Source organism: Cetorhinus maximus, chromosome 31 (assembly GCF_964194155.1).
Source record: "Cetorhinus maximus chromosome 31, sCetMax3.hap1.1, whole genome shotgun sequence".
NCBI classification, from domain to species: Eukaryota; Metazoa; Chordata; class Chondrichthyes; order Lamniformes; family Cetorhinidae; genus Cetorhinus; species Cetorhinus maximus.
The window spans coordinates 11838741-11863236 of NC_135909.1; the positions used below are offsets into that span (position 1 = coordinate 11838741).

At 46.4% G+C, this 24496-nt stretch overlaps 1 protein-coding gene and 1 long non-coding RNA gene across 2 annotated transcripts in view; one reads left to right on the plus strand and one right to left on the minus strand.

The window, feature by feature from the left end:
- LOC144670421 (uncharacterized) overlaps nucleotides 1–24496 on the plus strand; it is a 918626-nt gene that overhangs the window by 737172 nt on the left and 156958 nt on the right. The window lies entirely within an intron of this gene.
- Nucleotides 16924–17592, minus strand: LOC144670443 (histone H1.5-like). Its single transcript, XM_078532936.1, has one exon. The coding sequence runs from the start codon at nucleotides 17590–17592 to the stop codon at nucleotides 16924–16926; it is 669 nt and encodes a 222-aa protein (XP_078389062.1).

Consider the following 24496-nt stretch of genomic DNA (forward strand, 5'->3'; position numbering starts at 1 on the left):
TACAGGCACAGCAGGTAATAAGAAAGGCAAATGGATTTTTGACATTTATTGCTAAAGGAATAGGGTATAAGAATAGGGAAGAGCTGTGGCAACTTTACAAGGCATTGGTGAGACTGCACCTGGAGTACTGTGCACTGTCTTGGTCCCCTTACTTGAGGAAGGATATACTTGCATTGGAAGCAGTTCAGAGGTGGTTTACTAGATTGATTCCAGAGATTCGGGTCTTGTCTTAAGAGGAGAGATTGAGCAGTTTAGGCCTATACTCGCTGGAGTTTAGAAGTGTGAGAGGAGACCTAATTGAGGTATATAAGATGCTAAAGGGGATAGACAAAGTAGACGTGGAGCACGTTTCCCCTTATGGGGCATTCTAGAATGAGAGGCCATAGTTTTAGGCTGAGGCGTGATAAATTTAAATCATGGATGAGGAGGAATTACTTTCCTTAAAGGGTTGTGAAACAGCTGAATAAATTTAAGGAGGAGATAAACAGATTTTAAATAAGTAACGAGTTGAAAGGTTATGGGGAGAGGGTAGGAAATTGGAGTTGAGGCTGAAATGAGATCAACCATGATCGTATTGAATGGCGGGGCACGCTCGAGGGGCTGAATTCCTTACTCCTGCTTCTCGTTCTTATGTTCTTATGAATTGTTTGAGAAGCTGTAGCCAGATTCTAGCTCTGATTGGACAGACCCTTCTCGATCCAATTCTCAACTAATCAGAGAGCCAGGTAGAAGAAACTGTAAGTTCTGACCGGCTTATATTTTCCTATTTGACAAGCCTGCCAATTTCAGATCATGTGGGGATAATTCTATTTCCAGCAATTTCTGTGCTGAATGTAACTTTGGGGTTCATGCTGTAGCTTCTAATTCTGTGACTTGTACATGAGAGAGGTTTGTTCTGTATCTGTCAATCTCCATTTTTCTTTTTGTGATGGTTGAAATCATTCTCTACCTGCTAATCTTGTACCATGTGAGAGTGTAGGATTCTCTCTGCATCTGTCACTTGCTGAACTGCATGTGTGTGAGAGATTTATTATGTGTCTGTCAGTCTCTGCTTCTGTATGCAAGTGCTGATATCAATCTGTACTGCCCAGTCTCTGCTCTGTGCTCACATTCACTGTCTGTCATTGTTTTATGTGACTGTAGGATTCATTCTGTGATCATCAGCCCTTGGGACTCAGCCAGTGTGAGAGTCAGTCTGCATCTCTCCATCGCTCATCCATTGTCAGGTTAATTCTGTAACTGACATTCATTGGAGCTGTGTTGTTATGGCCTTAATTCTGCATCTGTTAGCCTCTGGTTTGGGATGTGGATTTGGGACATATTCCATGTCTGACAGACTCTGGTGCTGAATGTGACAATTAATTTAACTTTCTATCTGTCAGTCTTTATGCAAAAGAGCTTGTAATTGTGTATCTGTCTGTCTATGGTACTGTATGTGAGCATGGGATGAATTATGTACCTGTCAGTCATGGAACTGAATGTGATTTTGTGATCCATTCCATCTGTCAGTCCCCAGAATTACAAGTGAATGTGGAGTTCATTCGGAAGCTGCCAATATCTGGAAGTAAGTGTGAGCTTGAGGTCAGTTCTGCAGTCATCTGTCTTTGACTACATGTGTGCTCCATTCATTCTGTATGTAACAGTCTCTGGGCCTGTATCCAAATGTTGATTTCTCTCTGTATCTGTCAGTTGTGGGACTGTGTATGAGTGCAGGATGAATTATATGAATGTCATTCTCTGATACTATGTGAATGTGGGATTCGATTTGCTTCAATATATCACTTGTGAAATAAAAAAAGTGTTCTATTCCGTGCTTCCTTTCAGTTACCTGTAAAGTGCAATATTGTTGCATTCAATCTGAATGTGTCCATCTCTTGTCCTGCATGTGGATGTATTATTATTTCTGGATGAGTAGGTCCAGGGTAATTTACATGAGAGTGAGATTAATTCTAACCGTAACATCTGTGAGTGTGGCATTCAGTCTTTTACTGTCTATATCTGGAAATAATTGTGTCACTGAATTTGATTTTACTTTTTCTTCATCTATTACTGTCTGTGAATGAGATTTGTCTTATGCCTGTCAGTCAGTGGCACTTTTAATGACTGCTTTTGATCTATGCCTTATTGTCTTTTTCCATGTGTAGTCCTGTGGATTTTATTTTCTGCATTTCAGGGTTTGGTCCTCTGTATAAAGTGGGATTAATGCAGTGTATGTCAGTTTTTGGTGAGTGTGGACATACCTCTGTATTAGTCAATCTCTCAAACTGAATGTGAGTGTGCATTAATTCAGTTTTCATCAGCATCTGGCAGACACTGAGGTTGGGAATCATTCAATATCTGTCAGTTTCTGTTATTTTATGTGAATGTGCTGCTCATTCTGTGTCATTACCTTGTAAAGGGTGTGAGTGGGGCGTTTATTTGTACCTGTCACTGTGCAATACCGAATGGGATTATGAGCTTCATTCTGTATTTTTCAATCTCTACCGCTCGATGTGAATGTGTTTATTTTTGGCCATCAGTCTCAGGTACAATAAGAGACTCTAGAATTTATTATACCTTTGCCAGTCTCTGGTAGGGTATGTGACACTGGGCTACATTCTACATCTTTCACTCAATGGCAATGCAAATGAATGTAGCTTTAATTCTGTACTTGTCAGTCCTTGGATTGAAAGTGTATTTGGAATTTGTTGTTCTTATGTCTGTTTCTAGACTTTCATGTGCGTGTGGGGTTCATTCTCAATCTATGTGTCTTTGCCATTGAATGCAAGTGTGGAAGTTTTCTGTATTGGTACCTAACCTGCATCTCAGGCATGATCTACAGGCTACATTCAGTAGTTCTGTGTGAGTTGTGTACTGGTATTAAATTTGTGTCTGTGAGAACAAATTGAAGTGATAATATATGCATCAATCTGATGCATGGTCCGTTATGTAATTCCTGCAGTTTGAAAAAATGGAATTCATACTTTAATTGTACATTCTAGTCTAACACTTCATCAGATTTTGGAACTGGTATTTAATGTGTAACTCACTCTACATTCTGTGATGCTTAGTAGCAATGCATCCTGCATCTTACAATAAGGTAAATGTTGTCTGATGTGGTTAATAACTGGTATTTAATTTGTGGCCAAGGTGACACCGTGTATTTAAATCAAATAGTGGCTGTGCTTTTGTCCTAGGATTGATGTACCTAGTCCTCAGGTGTACTGGTTTGGAGGGAAATGGAAACAACTTATCCAACCAATTATCTGTTTGACTCTTATATTGAAAGGGCGCCTCTCAACCTTGGGGTCTATGTCGGTCTCTATATGATATATGTTGGCCTAAAGACCTGGCAGTATCTCTGTGCTTTGTGAGTGATATTGTACTTACTGTGAGTTGGAATCATCACGCTGCACTTTTCCTTGTTTCGAGGAATCATCCGGTTCCTTCAATTCTTTCCGTACACACAGAAAACATAACTCCCTCACCCGAAGAATAGATTAAGTAGAAGATACAAAAGTGATCAATGTATTTTATAAATAACTTATTATAATGAACAATCAACAAAGCAAAACTAGCAGCATATCAGTGTCTGACCCCACCACAGTACTGGAGCAATTTGTTTCTGCTCATCTGCTATTTTGAGCGGTTTTACAACAATTTTACAACATTCAGAAACAACCTGTCCTGTGCACTGCTCCTTGAATTAGACTATCCGATGGAGGAGTGACTTTCGCAAGGGTCAGATTTCTATTTGCAGCTCCCTTTCAACTAACAGTACACCCGGAAACAAGCAGGCACAGTTTAAAATGTCTCTTTCACACTTCTCACCTGGTGCCTGAAATTGATCTTCTTTGTGTAACTGGAAACATTGTTACTGTGCGGCTATTTCCCCCGCCATTCTCTGTCCAATAACAAGGGACAGTGGGAGCCGGAACTAAGCCAGGAAGCTTCACTCGGGTTTGGGGAGAGAAAGCAGCAATGATCTTCAATGGCGAGTTCTTCTCACTCTGTCCAGACACTGCTCGAGAATGGCCTCTCCCTTCCCCCCGCTCACTCCATGTTCCGGGAGCAGCTCGTGTTCCAGGGAGCCCATTAAAAACAGCCGCCGCCTCCGCCTCAGCTGCCCGGACACTCAATGCCAATCTCTGAGCATATCTGCGGACGCGGCTCCAAACCGATGCGCTGCTTTAAGCAGATGCTGTTTGTTCACTTCCCTCTGGGGCGGTGATGTCTCCGATCGCTGCTGAATTAAACTCTATTCCGCTCACTGAGTGAATGACGCTCTCGGCCATTGTTGCGGGAGGGGTTGCGCATGCGCTGTATCATCATTGTGACGACACCGGGGACGGGTTTAAACAGCGCATGCGCATAGCTCCGCAGCAATTCAACCACTAAAATCAAAGGGAATTTTCCCCATTTCACTCTCATCACAGAGAGAACAAAATCTCCGAACCTGTGTCGGCGCGGGGGGCAAGGGGCGTTGGGTGCGAGTGGACGTGTGGCGGTGGTACACTGGTGGGAAAAGTCCGCTTTACAGCATCAATTTTAACACAGGAGATTCCCCCAAACAGCTTGTAAAATGCTGGAACCGTGTGTGTATGAGGATGGTGATGTTACTGAGGATGATTCCTGTTTTAGAATAGACTGTGTTTAGGTCGGAATATTACTGACTGTTAATTATAACGAGAGTATATTTCAAAGCCTGGGTTTGCGGAAACTCCTGACTGTGAAGCCCGGGTCTGTCAGGGTTTGTGTCTCGGTTCCATTGGTAATCCCAGCTTTATATATAGTACCAGAGACTGACTGGTGCAGAATACACCTGAATCTCACATCGAGCAGAATAGATGGACTGATGCATTAAACCTTCAGAAATAGGAGCTGGACTTGGCTATTTGGCCATTCGACCTACTCTATCATTCATTCAGACAGAAGTTCTACCTCAACTCCACTTTGCCACACTCTCCTTATATCCCTAGTATCCAAAATCAATTGACCTCTGTCTGGAACATACTCAATGGCTGAGCTACCAAATCTCTCTGGGGTGGAGAATTCCAAAGAATTCACTGAAGACATTTCTCCTCATATCATTCCAAAATGGCCAATGCTGAGATGGTGACCACATGTTGTAGATTCCGGAGCCAGGAGAACCATTTTCTTAGCATCTACCCTGACAAGCCGCTTAAGAGTTTTATTTGTTTCCTTTAGATCACCTATATTCTTCTAAAATCCAGGAAATATAGACCTAGTCTCCTTAATCTCTCCTCATAAGGAATCCACTTGTCACAGAAACCAATCTCGTGAACAATTATTGCCCTCCCTCTAAAGCAACTATGCCCTTCCTTATGTAAGGAGACCAAACTGCACACAGTACTCCAGGTGTAGCCTTAATAGTGCCCTGGATAATTGGAAGATTTTTCACTCCTATAATCCAAAGCTTTCGAACAAATGTAAACATAACACTTCCCTTCCTATCTGCTTGCTGAACCTGCAGTTTTACTTTCTGTAATTCATGTACAAGGACACCCAGCTCCCTCTGAGTACAAACGTGTTCCAGTCTCTTACATTCAAACATGTTATTTTTTCCCCCTACAAAACTGGGCACACTCACATCACCAGATTGTATTCTATCTGCCATGTTCTTGCCAACTCAGACAACCTGTCTAAATGCCTTAGCAGGTTTTTTGTGTGCTCACAGATTAATTTTCCACCTAATTTTGTATCATCAACAAACTTGAATATGTTCCATTCAGTACCCAACTAAATCATCAATATATATTGTAAGTAACTGATGACCGTGTTTTATCAAGAGTAAGTTAGAGCCTGCCAATCCGAAAATGTCCTGTTTATTCCGACACTGTTTTCTGTCCATTTACTAATCCTTGATCCATGCTAATATTTGATCCCCGATCACATGTTCTAATTTTGTGTAATAAACTCCTGTGTGGGACCTTTGCAAATCGCTGAGCAAAATTACACCCCCCTCAGATTGCAAGGCCCTGTGTTACCAAAACAAAAGGAGAACCTTAAATACAGATTAAATGACAAAGAGAACAGGTAAACAGTACCCAAATGTAAGATATTGCATGAATCCCAATATTGAACCCATACTACAGACTGAACTATGCAATACATACCACTCCCCAAACCTCAGAGTATCTACAAGCTAGATGAAGCTGATCATACACATCGGGTAATGTATCAGATTGTGTGATATACAGACATTCAGGATTGTGTTGACAGAGATGGAATTTTAATCCAAAACTCTGAAATAATAACTGATTAATACCCACAGCTATTAACTCCAGTTGAAACATATTTTATGTTAAACATAAAGTCAGGCTTACACTCATGATACATAGAATATAATCTCGCAATTGTTACAGCAGAGGGGGGCCATTCGGCCCATAGCATCTGTGCTAGCTCTCTGCAAGAGCAGCTCAGCTGCTCATATATTCTTCCCCACAGGCCTGTTTAATTTTCCTTTTGTTCTTTTTCTATTCATTTTTGTTCAATGAGCTCAACTTAACTATTCACATGGACACAATTGATTCTCTTTATGGACAGCGGTCATATCCATTCGACATCCATCCTTTCCGGAGGTTAATAGGCCCAGCTATTCTAAGCCAGTGCTGATTACTGATGAGGTTTCAACTGCAACATGGATAACTCCATATTGGGATTCACGTATCTGCCATCCTTTTCTCCATTACCCTTTACACTTTCTGATAGCAGGTTTAGTTGCCCTGAGCTGTGCCTGGTACCCATCCCAAAATTCTCCTACTGAAGTATAACTGCTTTCATTGGATTTGCCTCACAAATGAGGAGGAATCTACCTTGGTTTGTTTGGTTTTAAACACCACTTTTCAAATTCATTCTCCCAGCGAGAAGCCTGATCTACTGAGGATGTAAATCAGAAATTCAGACTTGTATTCTACCTGATTTCCAGGCATTGAAATTAATTTCCATCCAGATTCCTGTTTTGCACGACCCAGTGGGGAATCTCCTCACTCACAACACAAGGTGAGATAATTACAGGTCTAAAGAGCAGTTGACAAGTCTGACTTTTTAAACATTTATGTGTATAAAGATTGCTAAATTTTAAAAAAAAGATTGTCAATCTGATATGAAAATGTGAACTTAACGCTGAAGTGGAGAAATTTTCAGGTAGACCCAATTCTGCAAACATCTAGAGAGTTAGTAATCACTGGTCCCAGAGATGTAGAGATACTGAATGAATCTGACATTCACACAGTACCACAGACCAAGAAACACAGAAAAATCTTAGAGCCAAAAACTGATAGGGACAAAATGAATCTTTCATTTCTGCAAAGCATCAGGCACTGAGTTAGAAAATGGCTTCAACGCTTACACAGGGTACCAGTGTCCAACAGAAACAAAATGATTTGCAAGCTTCCATAAAGTACCACTGATTGAGAGAGAATTGATCCCACTCATACCAATACTCTCCATTGAGACAAATTCTACATTGTCAGTCTTTGGTGCCGTATGTGACAGTGGGGTTACTTCTGTCAAAAATTGCAAGAGATGGACCTATTGAGAATGAATTACACATTCTGAATCAGTACCAGAGACTGACCGATACAGACTGAATTTCACACTCCCATTCAGCAACGGATGTTGACAGCCACAGAGTTAATCTCACATTCACACACATTATCAGATATTGACAGTGAATGAGAAGTTCAGACTCAGAGATAGTACCACAGGCTGAAAGACATAGAATCCATACAACTCTAACCTACAATACCAGAGACTGACAAATATAGAATCTCATTCACATACAGTTATAGAGATGGACAGGTACAGAATAATAAACATTTCGTGGCCGAGAGAAACACATACTGATTTAATTTCGCACTGGCGTGTAGTCCCAAGGAGCGAATAATTTTACTTACATGCACCAATAACGGACAGATGCACAATGAGCCTCAGGATATCAAGAGAATCCAACACTGAGACATGGTCCCATCAAGTCAAAGACACAGAAGAAATCCAGCCCTCGCACACTGTACCATGGCCTTCCAAACAGTGAAAGAACCCCACACTCACACACAGAATCAGGGAGTGAATAAATCCCACAATCACAGACTTTACAAAAGCCTCATAATTCCTGAAGGAACCCCACATTCCTATACAGTCCCTCGCACCGACTGCCAGGCGACATTTCCTGGTGTATTTTTACACACTGAGAAATTCTGGCTGGAGAGGGTCTTTGTAAAATGTATTTCCCTGATTGCAGTAAAGAGGCTAATGATTGGTGGAGAAAGCTAAATATGATTGGTCGATTTCTCTATCCAATCAAAAAATCACAAATTAAGAACAGTTTACTTTTAAAAATGCCTAATAAGAATTATTGTTTTCTCATTCCTCATTAGCATATATCTGTCAGACTGTCTAGTTAACGAGCGGACGGAAGGGGTTCGGTTTATTTCTGTGTCTGAAATTGAGATTGAAGATGGTTGAAGAGAAGAAGAAACCAGTTGCTAAGAAGGGCGCCAAGAAAGCGGTGAGTAAACCGGCAGGAAAGGGCGGCAAGAAGCGGCGAAAGTCGAGGAAGGAGAGTTACTCCATCTACATCTACAAAGTGATGAAGCAGGTTCATCCCGACACCGGCATCTCCTCTAAGGCCATGAGCATCATGAACTCGTTCGTGAGCGATATTTTCGAGCGCATCGCGGGTGAGGCTTCCCGCCTGGCCCATTACAACAAGCGCAGCACCATCAGCTCCCGGGAGATCCAGACCGCCGTGCGCCTGCTGCTGCCCGGGGAACTGGCCAAGCACGCCGTCTCGGAAGGGACAAAGGCGGTGACCAAGTACACCAGCTCCAAGTAAAACCCCCGAACGGACTGAAAAACACATTCACAACACAAAGGCTCTTTTAAGAGCCACCCACAATCTCTACTAAGGAGCTGCACCCGACATCTTCCTACTGGATTATTATAATATAAAATAACTTCCACTGCTGTTAGTGTCTCCTGTCCTGTAACCCAGACACTAACCCTTTAATTAGCTCATCGGCCTTCGCTTTGTGCTGAAAGCGGTTATTCTGTTATCACAGCCTTTAAGTGACCTCATTAGCTGCTGTTTTCAGCTTTAATTGTCCCTTCCCCCAATTCCTGAAACAGTTACTGAGTCATTTTATTAATTTTCCGCAGGGTAACAGCCGGAGTGGGATTATTACAGAGCGGAATAAGGACAGTCTGAGGACTCGATCCGCTCCCTGTTAACAGCGAAGGGTGTTCGGTTCAGAGTGAGAGGGAGAATAAATTGTATCTTCGAGATGTTTAAGTGCTGGAATGGTTAACAGGGGATCGCAGCTCTTTCATTTGTCAATTTAGTGGCTCTTAAAAGAGCCTTTGTTGTACTCGGTGCTGAAGCCGGGTTTTAGGCGCGTTCCCCGCGGATGCGGCGGGCCAGCTGGATGTCTTTGGGCATGATGGTGACTCGCTTGGCGTGGATGGCGCACAGGTTGGTGTCCTCAAAGAGCCCCACCAGGTAAGCCTCGCTGGCCTCCTGCAGGGCCATGACGGCCGAGCTCTGGAAGCGCAGGTCTGTCTTGAAGTCCTGAGCGATCTCTCGCACCAGGCGCTGGAAGGGCAGTTTGCGGATGAGCAGCTCGGTGGATTTCTGGTAGCGGCGGATCTCCCTCAGAGCCACAGTGCCGGGTCTGTAGCGCTGAGGCTTCTTCACTCCGCCCGTGGCTGGAGCGCTCTTCCGGGCCGCTTTGGTAGCCAGCTGTTTGCGGGGAGCTTTCCCTCCGGTCGATTTGCGCGCTGTCTGCTTGGTCCTGGCCATTTTCTGAATTTTTTTTTTTTTTTGCAAAAATATACTTTATTCATAAAATATCTTCAATCACATTCCAAACCATTTCAAAAACACCATTACAAGGGTACAATCCAGGTTAAACTTTTACAAAATGTATCACCAGGTGCATCAGTACAAACAATATTACAATCATTTACAGCCTTTCATTTTGAGCTGTACAGCCCGAGGGGCTCTAAACAGTTCCCAGTCTCTCGGTGCGCTGTGGCAGAAAGGTCTTAGACAGCGACCCTTCCCCATTGCGCCTTTGCGGCAGCTGCCCCAAGCTTTAGTGCGTCCCTCAGCACGTAGTCCTGGACTTTGGATTGTGCCAGTCCGCAGCAATCGGTCGGGGACAACTCTTTGTGCTAGAAGACCAACAAGTTTCGGGCAGACCAAAGCGCGTCTTTCACCGAGTTGATGATCCTCCAGCTGCAGTTGATGTTTGTCTCGGTGTGTGTCCCTGGGAACAGCCCGTAGAGCACAGAGTCCTGTGTCACAGAACTGCTCGGGATGAACCTCGACAGCAACCACTGCATCTCTCTCCAGACTTTCTTTGCAAAGGCACAATCCACAAGGAGGTGAACAACGGTCTCTTCCCCACCACAGCCACCTCGAGGGCAACGTGCAGAGGGGGTGAGACTCCTGGCGTGTAGGAAGGATCTGACGGGGAGGGCCTTTCTCACCACCAGCCAAGCTACGTCTTGGTGCTTGTTGGAAAGTTCTGGCGATGAGGCATTCTGCCAAATGACTTTGACAGTCTGCTCGGGGAACCATCCCACAGGGTCCACCCTCTCCTTTTCCCTCAGGGCCTCTAGGACGTTACGTGCTGACCACTGCCTGATGGACTTGTGGTCAAAGGTGTTTTTCTGCATAAATTTTTCCACCAGGGACAGGTGGTACGGCACGGTCCAACTACTTGGAGCGTTCCGCGGCAGCGTGGCCAGACCCATCCTTCGCAACACCGGGGACAGGTAGAACCTCAGCACGTAGTGACACTTGGTGTTTGCTTACTGAGGGTCTACGCACCGCTTGATGCAGCCACACACAAAGGTGGCCATCAGTATGAGGGCGATGTTGGGCACGTTTTTTCCCCCTTTATCTAGAGGCTTGTACATCGCGTCCCTGCGGACACGATCCATTTTCGACCTCCAGATAAAGCGGAAGATGGCTTGAGTGATCGCCATCGCGCAGGAGTCTGGAATGGGCCAGACCTGCGCCACGTACAGCAACAGGGAGAGTGCCTCACACCTCATGACCAGGTTCTTACCCGCAATGGAGAGGGAGCGTCGCTCCCACATGCCCAGTTTCCTTTTCACCATAGCCACTCGCTCCTTCCAGTTTCTAACGCATGCCCCGGTCCCTCCGAACCATATCCCCAGCACCTTCAGGCCGTCAGCCCTGACAGTGAAGGGGACAAAGGATCGGTCAGCCCAGTTCCCAAAGAACATGGCCTCGCTCTTCCCATGATTTACCTTGGCTCCCGAGGCCAGTTCGAACTGGTCGCAGATGTGCATCAGTCTGCGCACCGACAGCGGATCCGAGCAGAAGACGGCGACGTCGTCCATGTACAGGGAGGCTTTTACCTGAGTGCCTCCACTGCCTGGGATCGTCACTCCTCTTATGCCCGGATCCTTCCTGATGGACTCGGCAAAGGGTTCTATGCAACACACGAAAAGGACAGGCGAGAGAGGACAGCCCTGCCTGACTCCAGATTTCATCGGAAAGCTATCTGTTTCCCACCCATTGATTGAGACTGCGCTACTGATGTTAGTGTAGAGCAGTTGGATCCAATTTCGAATTCCCTCCCCAAACCCCCTTTTGGAGAGCACATCCCCCATGTAGGTGTGCGATATTCTGTCAAAGGCCTTCTCCTGATCCAAGCTGATGAGGCAGGTATCCACACCCCTGTCCTGTACATAGGCAATCGTATCCCTGAGCAGCGCCAGGCTGTCAGAGATCTTCCTGCCTGGCACAGAGCAGGTCTGGTCAGGGTGAATCACCGATTCCAGAGCGAATTTGACCCGGTTGGCGATGACCTTGGACAGAATCTTATAGTCCACATTCAACAGTGAAATGGGTCGCCAATTTCTAATTTCCTCCCTTTCCCCCTTGTGCTTGTAGATGAGGGTGATGATGCCTTTCCTCATGGATTCTGACATACTACCGGCCAGGAGCATACTCTCGTACACTCCTAGCAGGTCTGGGCCGATCAAGTCCCACAGAGCCCAATACAACTCCGCCGGCAAGCCGTCGCTTCCGGGGGTTTTACTCTTCTCGAAGGACTCGAGGGCCTTAGTCAGTTCATCAGGAGTTAGCGGTTTGTCCAGGCTCTCCCGCGTACTGTGTTCTAAGACCTCCGTGATAGAGGACAGGAAGGACTGGGAGGCCATGCTGTCCGTGGGCTTCACGTCATACAATCCGGCATAAAAGGATTTGCTGATCCTCAGAATGTCGGACCGTGATGACTTTACTGAGCCGTCTTCTTCCTTCAGGCTGCTGATCACAGAGCTCTCTCTGTGTACCTTTTGGAAGAAGAAACGTGAACACGTCTCATCCTGCTCCACGGAGCGGACTCTGGAACGGAAGATGATCTTGGAGGCCTCCGAGGCAAAGTGCGAGGCTTGCTGGCCCTTCACCTCTTGGAGCTCCTCCTTGACATCGACCCCCATCGACTGCAGCCGGAGCAGATTCTGCATCTTTTTCTGGAGTCGGGACATTTCCCTCTGTTCCTTTCTAGCTTTCTGGGTGCCTTTGAGGATGAAAAACCTCTTGATGCTTCCCTTGATCGCTTCCCACCAGTGTGTCAGGGACTCAAAGAGGGGTTTCACCGTTCTCCAACCTTTGTAATCCCTCTTGAGCTCCTCAATGTTCTCTGGGGTCAGCAGTTGCACATTTAGCTTCCATGCCCCCCTGCCCACCCTCAGGTCCTTCTCCAAGTGGCAGTCCGCCAGTAGGAGGCAGTGGTCAGAGAAGAACACCGGCTTGACCTCGGTGGATCTGACTGTGAATGCACGGGACACAAACAGGAAGTCTATCCTGGAACGAATGGACCCGTCTGGCCGCGACCAGGTGTATCTACGCTGCGCTCCGTCTGCAGGGTTGCTGAAGACGTCGTGCAGCTTGGCATCCTTAACTGTTTCCATCAGGGATCTGGACGTAGCGTCCAATCTGCTGCCGGCCCTGCCGGATCGTCCAGCCGCATCGATGATGCAGTTGAAGTCACCGCCCAGAATGACCGGCCTGGAGGTCGCCAGCAGCAGTGGGAGCTGCTGAAAAACCTCCAGCCGCTCAGCCCCTTGTGCCGGGCCATACACGTTAATTAACCGGAGTGGAGCGTTCTTGTACATTACGTCTGCTACGAGGAGTCGCCCGCCCACCACCTCCTTGACCTCGGAGACGGTGAAGTTGCCTCCCCGCAGCAGAATACCCAGGCCGGAGGAACGAGAGTCGTTTCCGCCCGACCAGATCGATGGCCCGTGGGACCACCATCGTGACCATTGCCTGTAGGAGCTGAGGTGCGGTATCGCACACTCCTGCAGAAACAACAGGTCAGCTTTGACCTTGGCTAGGTAGTCCAAGGTCGCAACACATCGCGTAGTAGATTTAATGCTACGCACATTTATGGATACAATCTTTAAACCCATTTTAAAGCATTTATTCTCCTACCAAACCCACTGTCTCTGAGAGTCCCAGACCTTTAGTCTGCTCCTTCATACCCGTAGTGAGCTCAAATTCCTTCACTTTGGATGGGCTGAGGTAGATCTCCTTGGCCGTGTTCTGCTCCGGTGGCATCTGGAGGTTCACGTAGAGAGTGGGTTTTGAGATGACCTTTGCTGGAGAAGCTTCTCCAAAACTCACCCCCTCTGGGGTGTTGCTGTTCCCGGCTTCCTGGAGCTGGGGTGCGATGATTGCCTCACTGCTCCCAGATTCCAGGGGCTGTGGTGCACTGGCCTCCTCAGGTTGCAGGCAAAGTTGGGGTGCGCTGGTCTCCTTGTTGTCTCCAATTTTCTGGAGCTCGGGTGTCTCGTCCTCCAATGCCCTGGAGCTTTGCCGCCTCTTCTGTTGGTGCCGCCCTGGCACTTCATCATCCGAAGAGCTGCTGCCCTTGTCATCCGTGTCGGATGGGAGACGCCTCTTGCCGCTTCTCTGGGAAACGCCTTTGCTTCTTCTTCGCTCCCTCTTACTTTTCTTCTTCTTCACCGTCCGCCACTCCTCCTGCTGCTTTTCCACTGCTGCCTCCTCCTCCATTGATTCGCCGTCCTGAGGACTGGGAGGTACAGGGGGTAGTGCTGCTGATTGGCTCTCTGTTGCCTCAATCTCTTTCTCCACCTTGTCTCTCTCTGTGTCCTCCTTTGTCCCGTTGAGCTCCCTGGGGGCCTTGGTGGTTGGAGTGACACGAAACATTTCTTCTGCTTCCCCCTGGTCGGCTTTGGCTGCCTGTGCGTAAGTACGGCAGCGTTTGGTGCAGGTCCTGTAGAGGTGACCTGCCTCGCCACACAGGTTGCAGCACTTGGCCTGTTTGCAGTCTTTTGTCTGGTGCCCTTCCTGTTTGCAGATCTTGCAGAGGGAGGCGCTGCAGTTGGCCGCCACATGACCAGCCTTGCCGTATGAGCGACAATGCTTGGGTTGCCCAGCGTAGACCAGGTAGCCACGGTTTCCCCCGATAGCGAAACTGGAAGGAGAGTGGAAAATGGCTCCCTTACCATCGGTCTTTAGCGTGACCTTAAACAGGCGTTTGCCTGTCCAGATCCCCAAGTCGTCTCGAATCTCGGTGCCGCTCCCCACCTTATCGAAGTACCTGGTGAGGAAGGTGACCACGTCGGCGACAGGGACGAAGGGGTTGTACACATGCACCATCACCACACGTTCCCGTTGCAACGGCTGGCCATTTTCTGAATAGATTCACCACAGTCTGAGATGCAAGAACTATTAATACAATCTGCTCGACAATCCGCCTTTTTAAACTCTGAGAGGAACCGCCCCGAACAGTAATTGGCTGCAGCCTTACGCCCAGGGAGTTTTATCCAAAATCTAACCAATGAATTAATCCCTGGCAACTCAGGTCCTCATTGGTCAAGTTGTTTTAAATTGCCATTTCAAAAATTCCGCCAATTTTTTGCAGCCGTTTCCCGTCTCGACAATAGACTTCGTTCTTCCCTTTTTTGAAAATTAAAAATACCATTTTTCACTCTCACTCGCTATTTCCTAACCCCAATGAAATTCCAGTTCATGTAACTTGTCCCTGCAATTTTTAAACCAGGTATCATCCTGGTGAATCTGCTCATTTTTGGACAGAAACACCAGTCTGTTGTTTGAAAAATGTAAAGTCAGTGCTGAATTTCCGTGGCAAAAATTGAAGGACTGTCCATTGCTCCCTACAGCACAACCAACCCTAAAAACCTCAGCTCGCTTATATGGCTGGAATGGGTAATAATATAGAAACGGTGCTGGGGGCATCAGACCCCTTCGCATTGCCCTCATTCTAGGCTGTTCATGCCGATAAAGAGCGGCTCGAATCTCCCGCTGTTCCCAGTCTGAGTCTACACGAACATACGTGCGAATATTGGGATTAGGAGCAGAAGGAGGCCACTCAGCCCATCGAGCCGGCTCCGCCTGATCCTGATATGATTGTGACCTCAACTCCACTGACGGATTGAACGGCTGGTGTCAGAGGAACCGCCGGATCCTGTCATTACTACCTGACTAATTATTCATTTAAAACAAAACCTATCGAAAATATGAGGCAGTGGATTATTTTCAGTATCAGTATCAGTGCAGAATGGGCCATCCGGGTAAATAAACGATTAAACAGATTCTCAGTACAATCCCCGCCAGAACAAATCAGGCACTAACATTCCCGATCACAGCCCATCCCAGCTCCCGTTCTCAGGTCTCTGCTCTCTCTGTGAGGCGGTGGGTGGCTCTTAAAAGAGCCTTCGTTGTGTGTTCGGTAGAAAGGGTCGAGTTGTTCAGCCGCCGAATCCATAGAGAGTGCGGCCCTGGCGTTTCAGAGCGTACACCACATCCATGGCAGTGACCGTCTTGCGCTTGGCGTGTTCAGTGTAGGTGACCGCATCCCTGATTACATTCTCCAGGAAAACCTTCAGCACCCCGCGAGTCTCTTCATAGATCAAACCCGAGATCCGCTTGACACCGCCACGGCGAGCCAGGCGGCGGATTGCTGGTTTGGTAATGCCCTGGATATTATCACGAAGCACTTTGCGGTGGCGCTTTGCTCCGCCTTTACCAAGTCCTTTACCTCCTTTCCCTCTGCCAGACATGATGATTCTTCACTTAGATCTCTACTGAATATGAGAGACGAGCTGTTTCAGCTTCCTCTTTTATACAGCCCGCCCCGACCTGACTGAGAAAGGGACTGAGAATGAGGGGCGGGGCGGGGAAGTGACTAAGTGACAGACAGAACAGAGGAATGTCTTTGAACATCTAGCTCCGCCCCATGCCTGTCGAACCGACATTTTATTTAATTGTCGACATTGGAAGTTAACACAGCGCTCGGCACAAAACTTATCGATTGGGGCTTCATGTTCAACGGTTCTAGAAACCCGCAGCTTTTAATTGCAGAGCTTTACAAATAAAATTCTGTAATATTTCAGCCCAAGTACATACACTATACACCATCAAATCCGCCTGTTTCCACTTCACTCCCAGCTTCTGTTCTATCCCCACACACCTCCCCTCCAGACGGGTTGAGCAGTTTACCGACACCGCACTCCAGCTGAATTAGACAAACTCATGTGTTGGGCTTTGAGTTGTAGCGCGGGGTTACTTCGCCCGGGTAACTGTCTTACACACTCTCACCCTGAATCTGTGACAAGGGAACGAGCAGAAACTGACAGAGCAGATGAACAAATCCCCAGTTACAATGGGACACGGACACCGCTCTGTTTTATTGCAGAGTGGGGGAGGGGCTGGGTATAGAGCATGTCAGTGAGATACCGGGAATTTTCAATTTAATATAAATCATTTCAGTGTGAAACCTGCTCCCAGCGCCGGGACAGGGACATTTAATTCGGGGATCAGATCTTTCCTGAGAGACGTGGGCGGCTCTGAGAAGAGCCTTTGTGTTCAGAGGTTTACAATTTGCTCGGCTGGTTTCATTTCTTTCCTGGCGCTGCTTTCTTAGCCTTTGCTGCTTTCACTTTGGGCTTGGCCTTCGATTTATCCACTTTTTTTAAAGCCTTTCCGCCCGTGAGCTTCTTGGCGGGAGATTTTTTCTTCAGCGCTGCTTTCTTCACCGCCTTTTTTGGAGTTGCCGCCTTCTTGCTGCTTGTTTTCTTGACTGTTGCTTTCTTCGTTGGGGATTTCTTGGCTGTTACTTTCTTGGCTGGAGATTTCTTAGCTGCTGGTTTCTTTGTTTTCAGCTTCTTGGCCGCTGGTTTCTTCACTAAAGATTTCTTGGCTGTTGGTTTCTTCTCCTTCTTTCCCACTTTCCCCTGGGATTCCTTCTTAGGGATTTTGAAGGAGCCGGAGGCGCCCTGTCCCTTTACCTGCACCAGGGAGCCGCTCTCCACCTTCCTCCTGATACTTAGCCTGATCTGGGAGCCGAGCTTCCCCACATCGACACCGCTGCCAGACAAAGCTTTCTTTATCGCGGCCAGGGACATCCCCTTGCGATCGCTGCAACCCGCCACAATCTTGAGGATCTGTTCGCCTAACTTGGGACCGGCTGCCTTCGATCGGGAAGCCGCCTTCTTCTTCTTGGGAGGTTTGACTTGAGCGGCAGCGGCTGGAGGAGCCGTTTCGGCGGCTGCAGTATCAGTCATATCCGAGACTGTGTGGAAAATCTCTCTGACAGTCAGAACCGGATCAGAAATGAAACCAGTGGTGGCGGCTCAGAGCAACTTAAAGACAGAGAGCGGACGGGGCAGAGACAACCTGCTGTCAGCTCCCGGCTCCTCCAGCCTCTCTGTGTTTCTCTCTCCTCATAAACTCCCCAATTCCACTTCAAATTGGACATTTCAGATTCCCACACTCGCTTCCTTCTGTTAACAAAATCCGAATCTTTGTTGTCGAGAAAGGTCCATCTGAATTAATTGCAGCAATTTCGATTTAAACCCGTTTCTTTGCTGCTTTGATCGCGCCCTCTCAGCCGAGCGCTGACTTCTTCTCTGTGTTTCCACTGAAATCTTGAAATTAACGAAAACTTTGCCTTAAATTCTCTCTTCAGGGTTGTGCAGGGGAGCAGCGCGATCCTATGACAGGGAAATCTTGTGATTTTATACAAGAATGACTCGGAAATCTGGCGCTGAGGCCGGACACACAAACACGGTGATATTAGTCTAACCCGCCCGCCTCTTTAACACACTCTCGCTGATACAATGTTCACATCTACACATTGACAGGACAAACTGTGTCTCAGATTTACAGCTCCCAGGACAGGCTTTCCTCTCCTCTCGGCCTGTGCTGTGGATTCTCGGGGATTAGTTGTAGTTTCCCAGCTCAGTAACTGTTAAACCCTCTGAGACCGGAGCTGCTCACAGTGTCTGTTCCCCAGATTCAGGAGGCTGCAGCCAATCACAGCTGTGCCTGAGTTAACCCGTAACTGGTTTAAATTATTATCTTGTTCACAGGCAAATTTACTTTTGATCATTGGAGGGGGCATCGAATGAAGCTTTGTGGTTAGAGTTTAGGAATAAAAAAGGGGCAGCCACATTGTTAGGTGTTTATTATAGACCCCCAGATAGTCAGCGGGAAATTGAGGAGCCGATATGTGCACAATTTGTGGAGGTGGGTAAAAACAATAAAAATAGGGGGATTATATAAGGTGATTTCAACTTTGCCAAAACTAATTGGGGTAGACATATTGTTAAGGGTTTGGATGCAGTGGATTTCTTGAAATGTGTACAGGAGAACTTTTTAGGTCAATATGTAGAGGGTCCAATAAGGGACGGTGCATTGCGGGACCAAATTCTGGTGAATGAAGCTGGACAGGTGGCTGAGGTGGTGGTGGGCGAACATTTTAGTGATAGCGACCACAACATGGTACAGTTTAAGTTTGTTATGGACAAAGAAGTCGACATGTTGCAAAAAAATGTTTTGGATTGGGGGAGAGTCGATTTTAGTAAAATAAGGCATGATCTGGCCAAGGTAGACTGGGAACAGTTACTAGTGGGAAAATCTACAGAGGAACAGTGGGGGATGTTCATAAAGGAAATGTTCCCTCTAGGGTAATAGGAAGGAGTTACAAGCCCAGAGAACCATGGATGACCAGAGATATTCAGGTTCCGATGAGAAGGAAAATAGAGGCTTTTAGCAGGTGCAAGGGAAGCAAATCAGCAGAGGCATTAGTGGAGTACAGAAAGTGCAGGGTGGAGCTTAAGAAAGCAATTAGGAGAGCAAAGAGGGGATATGAGAAAGCTCTGGCTAGTAAAAGTAGGGAAAATCCCAAGACATTCAATAAGAATATCAATGGGATGAGGATAACCAGGAAAAGAGTAGGACCCATAAGCGACCAATCTATGGGTGGAGCCAGAGGACATCGCTCGAGTGTTGAATGAATACTTCACATCCGTCTTCACCCAAGAGATTGAGGATGAAGGTACCAAACTCGGGGAGAGAGACTGTGAGGCTCTTAAGCAAATTGATATAGGGATTGACAAGGTATTGGAGCTGTTGGCAGGCTTAAAATTGGACAAATCTCCAGGTCCGGATGATTTGTTTCCCTGACTGCTAAGGGAGGCAAGGGAAGAGATAGCAGGGGCTCTGACCCAAATTTTTAATTCCTGAAAATTGTGAGGTGATACAAAGTGAAGTTGTAATTTGACAAGGATGTGTTCAATGAGCGACATGGCACTAGGAAGTTCTGAGGAACAAAGGGACCTTGGTCTGTGTGTCCATAGATCTCTGAAGGTGGAGGGGCATATTAGTGGGGTGGTGAAAGAGGCATATGGAACACTTGCCTTTATCAATCGAGGCATAGATTACAAAAGTAGGGAGGCCATGTTGGAGTTGTATAGAACCTTGGTGAGGCCACAGCTGGAGTACTGTGTGCAGTTCTGGTGGCCACATTATAAGAAGGATGTGAGTGCACTGGAGGAGGTGCAGAGGAGATTCACCAGGATGTTGCCTGGGTTGAAACATTTAAGTTATGAAGAGAGGTTGGATGGACTTGGTTGCTTTCGTTGGAGCAGAGAAGACTGAGTGGCGAACTGATCGAGGTGTACAAGATTATCAGGGGCATGGACAGGGGGCATAAGTTCAAGGTGAGGGGCAGGAGGTTTAGGGGGGATGAGAGGAAAAACTTTTTTACCCAAAGGGCGGTGACGGTCTGGAATGCACTGCCTGGGATGGTGGTGGAGGCGGGTTACCTCACACCCTTTAAAAGTACCTGGATGAGCACTTGGCACGACATAACATTCAAGGCTATTGGCCAAGTGCTGGTAAATGGGATTAGGTGGGTAGGTCAGGTGTTTCTGATGTGTCGGTGCAGACTCTGTGGGCCGACTGTGATTCTGTGATTTGAAGATAGACTGTGCGCACTCAGACACTAAACAACAGTATCGCATCTTCATGTGGAGTTCAAGAGAGAGGGGGTGGAGGGATAGACAGAGACAGACTGAGTGAGGGCGGTGAGACACAGACAGTTGCAGAAATCCTTGTCCAGAAAGATTCTCATGGAGAGGCAGAAGCTGCAGTCTCAGATCTTAATGATATTGTAACTGAGACACATTATTAATCCCACACACAGGAATAATGCTGTGTTTTAACAGAAATGAAGCAGTATAAAGATAATGGTCCAGTTCTAAAAATTGTGCAAGGTCAGTGGGACCAAGAGTCTTTATATCTTTGAAGGTGACAGGAGATTTTGAGGGAGTAGTTAGGAAAGCAGATGGGATCTATGGTTTCATCAACAGAGTTACTGAGCATACAAGCAGGAACGTTATGTTTAACATTTATAAAGCTCTGGTTAGGCTGCAACTAGACTATTGCGTCCATTTCTCGTCACCACATTTTTGGAAGGATGTGAGAGTCTTTGAGAGGGTGCAAAGGAGGTTTACTAGAATAGTTCCAGGCATGAGGGATGACAGCTGCAAAATTTGTTTGTGGAATCCGAAGCTGCTCTCCTTGAAGCAACCGAGATTGAGGGCACCACCTCAATGCAGCTTGAGACTTTACTCTGCTAAACTACAAGTGTTCACCATATTTAAACAGTATTGGCCACGTACAAGAACATCCTCCAGATTCCGATCTTGTCAACATGTAGGTTTACATTAAACAGACAGGTCTCTGGTACAAAGGTGACCCTACTTTCACCCAGGCAGAGACCCTGCCTTCCTATATAAACTGGGACCACCTGTCCTTCCCCTATCGGTTGAAGAACATACTTAATCTATGTGATTGCCATCCTCTGACTCCAGTTTAACTCCCAGGACCTTGCTGGTGATTGCAAACCCTGAGGGTGTACAAAGTTTGAGAGTGTATAAGGTTCACCTGGTTTAACTGTTTAATTATTGATTTACTGATTTGCGCTGGCCTGCCTATAGATTCTAATTTAAGTTATTCATTCCCTTATAATGAATTCTCCCTTACCATAAATTCTCAATTACTTCCTTCCCCCTAACAGTTTCAAAGCAGAATTGTTCACGGAATGTTGTAAAATTCTGCGCATGCGTCATTCCGACCAACCAGAGCTCAATGGGTGGGAGCGGAAGAGCGCATGCGCGCTGCTCTCCCCCACTCCACCTGGGACAGGAAGAGCCGCCAATGGAGAGACCCCTGTCCTGGGGGAATGGAACAAACAGCAGCCTTCTGGGAGGAGGGAGACAAAATGGCAAGAAGCTGTTATTGAAAATCATTGCTGCTTTCTCCCCACAAAGCAGCAGTGAATATTCCTGGTTGAGTTCCCACACCCCAGGTTTGTTGATATTGGACAGTGAGGAGTGGGAACAGAGCCGGACAGTCAGGATGTGGGGAGTTAGAGAAAGAGCAGCTATTGCAGGCACAGGTTGAGAAATAGGACGGGGACTTTTTAAACGGCGGCTGTTTGGTTTCGGTGGCAGTTTAATTCTTGGAGATGGTGGCGTAGCAGGAATCTAGAGTTCCAGGTTAATGAACATAAGAACAGAAGGAATAAAGAGCAGGAATAGGCCACTCGGCCCCTCGAGTTTTCTCTGCCATTCAGTAAGTTCATGGTTGATCTGATTGTAACCTCAACTCCACATTCCTGTCTACCCTCGATAACCTCTCACCCACGTGCTTTCAAGAGTCTACCCCTGCTTTAAAAGTATTCAGAGAATCCGCTTCCACCCTCTTTTGAGGAAGAGAGTTCCAAAGACTCAAGACCCTCAGTCAGAAAAAAAATCTTCTCATCTCTGTCTTAAATGGACGACCCCTTATTTTTAACCAGTGACTACGAGTTCTAGATTCTCCTCCAAGAGGAAGCATCCTCTCCACACCTACCGTGTCAAGAAACAGCAGGACCCCCTCAGGATAATGTTATGGAGGCGAGGGATCAAATCCCACCACAACTGCGGGTGACATATAATTATTATAAAAAATCTTGAAAGTCACGTTGATAAAAACCCATCTGGTTCATGCAATCTCCTGCTCCTTTTGAACGAATATACATTCCGGAGACTTGGGCTCACTGCCGGACTAACTTAGTTCTAACAAAAACAGAAAATTCTGGAAAACTCAGGAGGTCTAACAGCATCTGTGGCGAGAAAGACAGAGTTTACCTTTCATGTCTGTATGACTCTTAAAGTCTTTCTCTCCATAGATGCGGTTAGACCTGCTGAGTTTTTCCAGCATTTTCTATTTTTCTTTCAGATTTCCAGCATCTGCACTATTTTGCTCTTATCTTACTGTGTTGTTGGTGCTTGTGGAACTGATGTCTCTGCTCTCTGTGAGTGATACTGTACTTACTGTGTGAGAAGGAGCTGGCTGCACTTCTCCTTTTGTCACCGAATCACTATTTCGATTCTGCTGCTATCAAACTTTTGCCTGTAGAAAGAAAAAGGTATTTATAATAATTCAAAGAGAAGTGGTGTAGCAAATACAAAATCGACCAACGCATTTGTTTCCATTAATAGTCGATACGAAAAAACAGAAAATTAAAAGCAGCAACTCAAGCAGAGTCTGATCTGAAGGGTAATTAGAGCGAGGCAACAGATTCTGGCCTTGTCAGCGACTCCTACAGCCCGTGAACAAATAAAAACATAAGTGGATCCCGCGAGTGGGAAGTAGTAATTTTAACTGTACAGAACTCACTGCTCTGTCACTCAGTCCCATCCATGGAGCAGTGGATTGTTTCTGGATGGCAGGAAATTGTTGTAAAATGTTCCAAGTCCTTGCTCTGCAGTAGCTGGGTGCTGCAGCACTGTCGTACAATCAGACACTGACTCTGTTCAGAGAGAGAGAGAGAGAGAGAGAGAGAGTGGATGCAAATCATCCTCTATCCCGAAGGTCTGAAAAATAGTAAGAATAACGGAGACATTCAGTTACAGAATTAACCCCCCACTTCCCCTGGCACTAATGGGGTCTGATAGACACAGAATGATTCCCACATTCACATTCAGTACCACTGCCGGATACAGAATTAATCTCACCCTCACATATAGTACCAGGCATTGACCCATAAAGAAGGAACCCTGCTCTCACAAATTGTTCCAGAGACTGAGATGCACAATGAATCCTACACTCACAAACACTATCTGTGATAGACACATACAGAACAAATCTCGCTCAAGTCCAATAACAGATTTCTCAGGATGTATCACACAATCACATTCATCACTAGAAGGTAACAGTTACAGTGGAGAATTGACGACTGTAGTCCAGTTGTGAATTCACCAGATTTTCACACAAGAAGAGGGAACATCTGAACACAACATGGAACACATTAACATGGCAGGGAAAATTAAGGCCCCTGAAAGTAAATAATTGTCCAATAGAAAACACCATAATTGAGCAACAGAGAACATCTTTACAGAACAGGGAGCATTTTGAAACAACAGAAAATATGTTTACGCAGCTGGGAACACGTTTGCATGACAGGGAAGCGCGTTACACAACGGTGAAGATCTCTCAACAGCAGAAAGCACAGTTACACAATAGAGAGCACAGTTAAACAACAGAGGGCACAGTCACACAACGAGAGCACAGTTACACAACAGAGGGCACAGTCACACAACGGAGAACACAGTTACACAACAGGGTGCAGAGTTAGACAACAAAGGGCACAGTTATACAACAGGGTACACAATTACATAATCGTGAATACAGTTCCACAACAGAGAGCACAGTTAAACAACAAAGGGCGCAGTTTGACGACAGAGGGCACAATTAAACAGATGGCACAGCTACACAACAGAAAGCACAGCATCACAGCAGAGAGCATAGTTACACGACAGATAACACAATTACACAACAGAGAGCGCAGTGAAACAACATAGGACGCAGTTACGCAATAGAGGGCGGAGTAACACAATAGAGAGCACAGTTACACGAGAGCACAGTTATACAACAGAGGGCACAGTGATACAACAGAGGGCACAGTTATACAACAGAAGGCAAAGTTATACAACAGAGGGCACAGTTAAACAACAGAGGTCACAGTTATACAACAGAGGGCACAGTTATACAACAGAAGGCAAAGTGAGACAACAGAGGTCACAGATAAACAGCGAGCACAGTTACACAACAGAGGGAACAGTGGAACAACAGAGA

Coding starts and splice junctions, on each gene's coding strand:
- LOC144670443 (XM_078532936.1), bottom strand. CDS start 17,592: ATGACTGATACTGCAGCCGCCGAAACGGCTCCTCCAGCCGCTGCCGCT.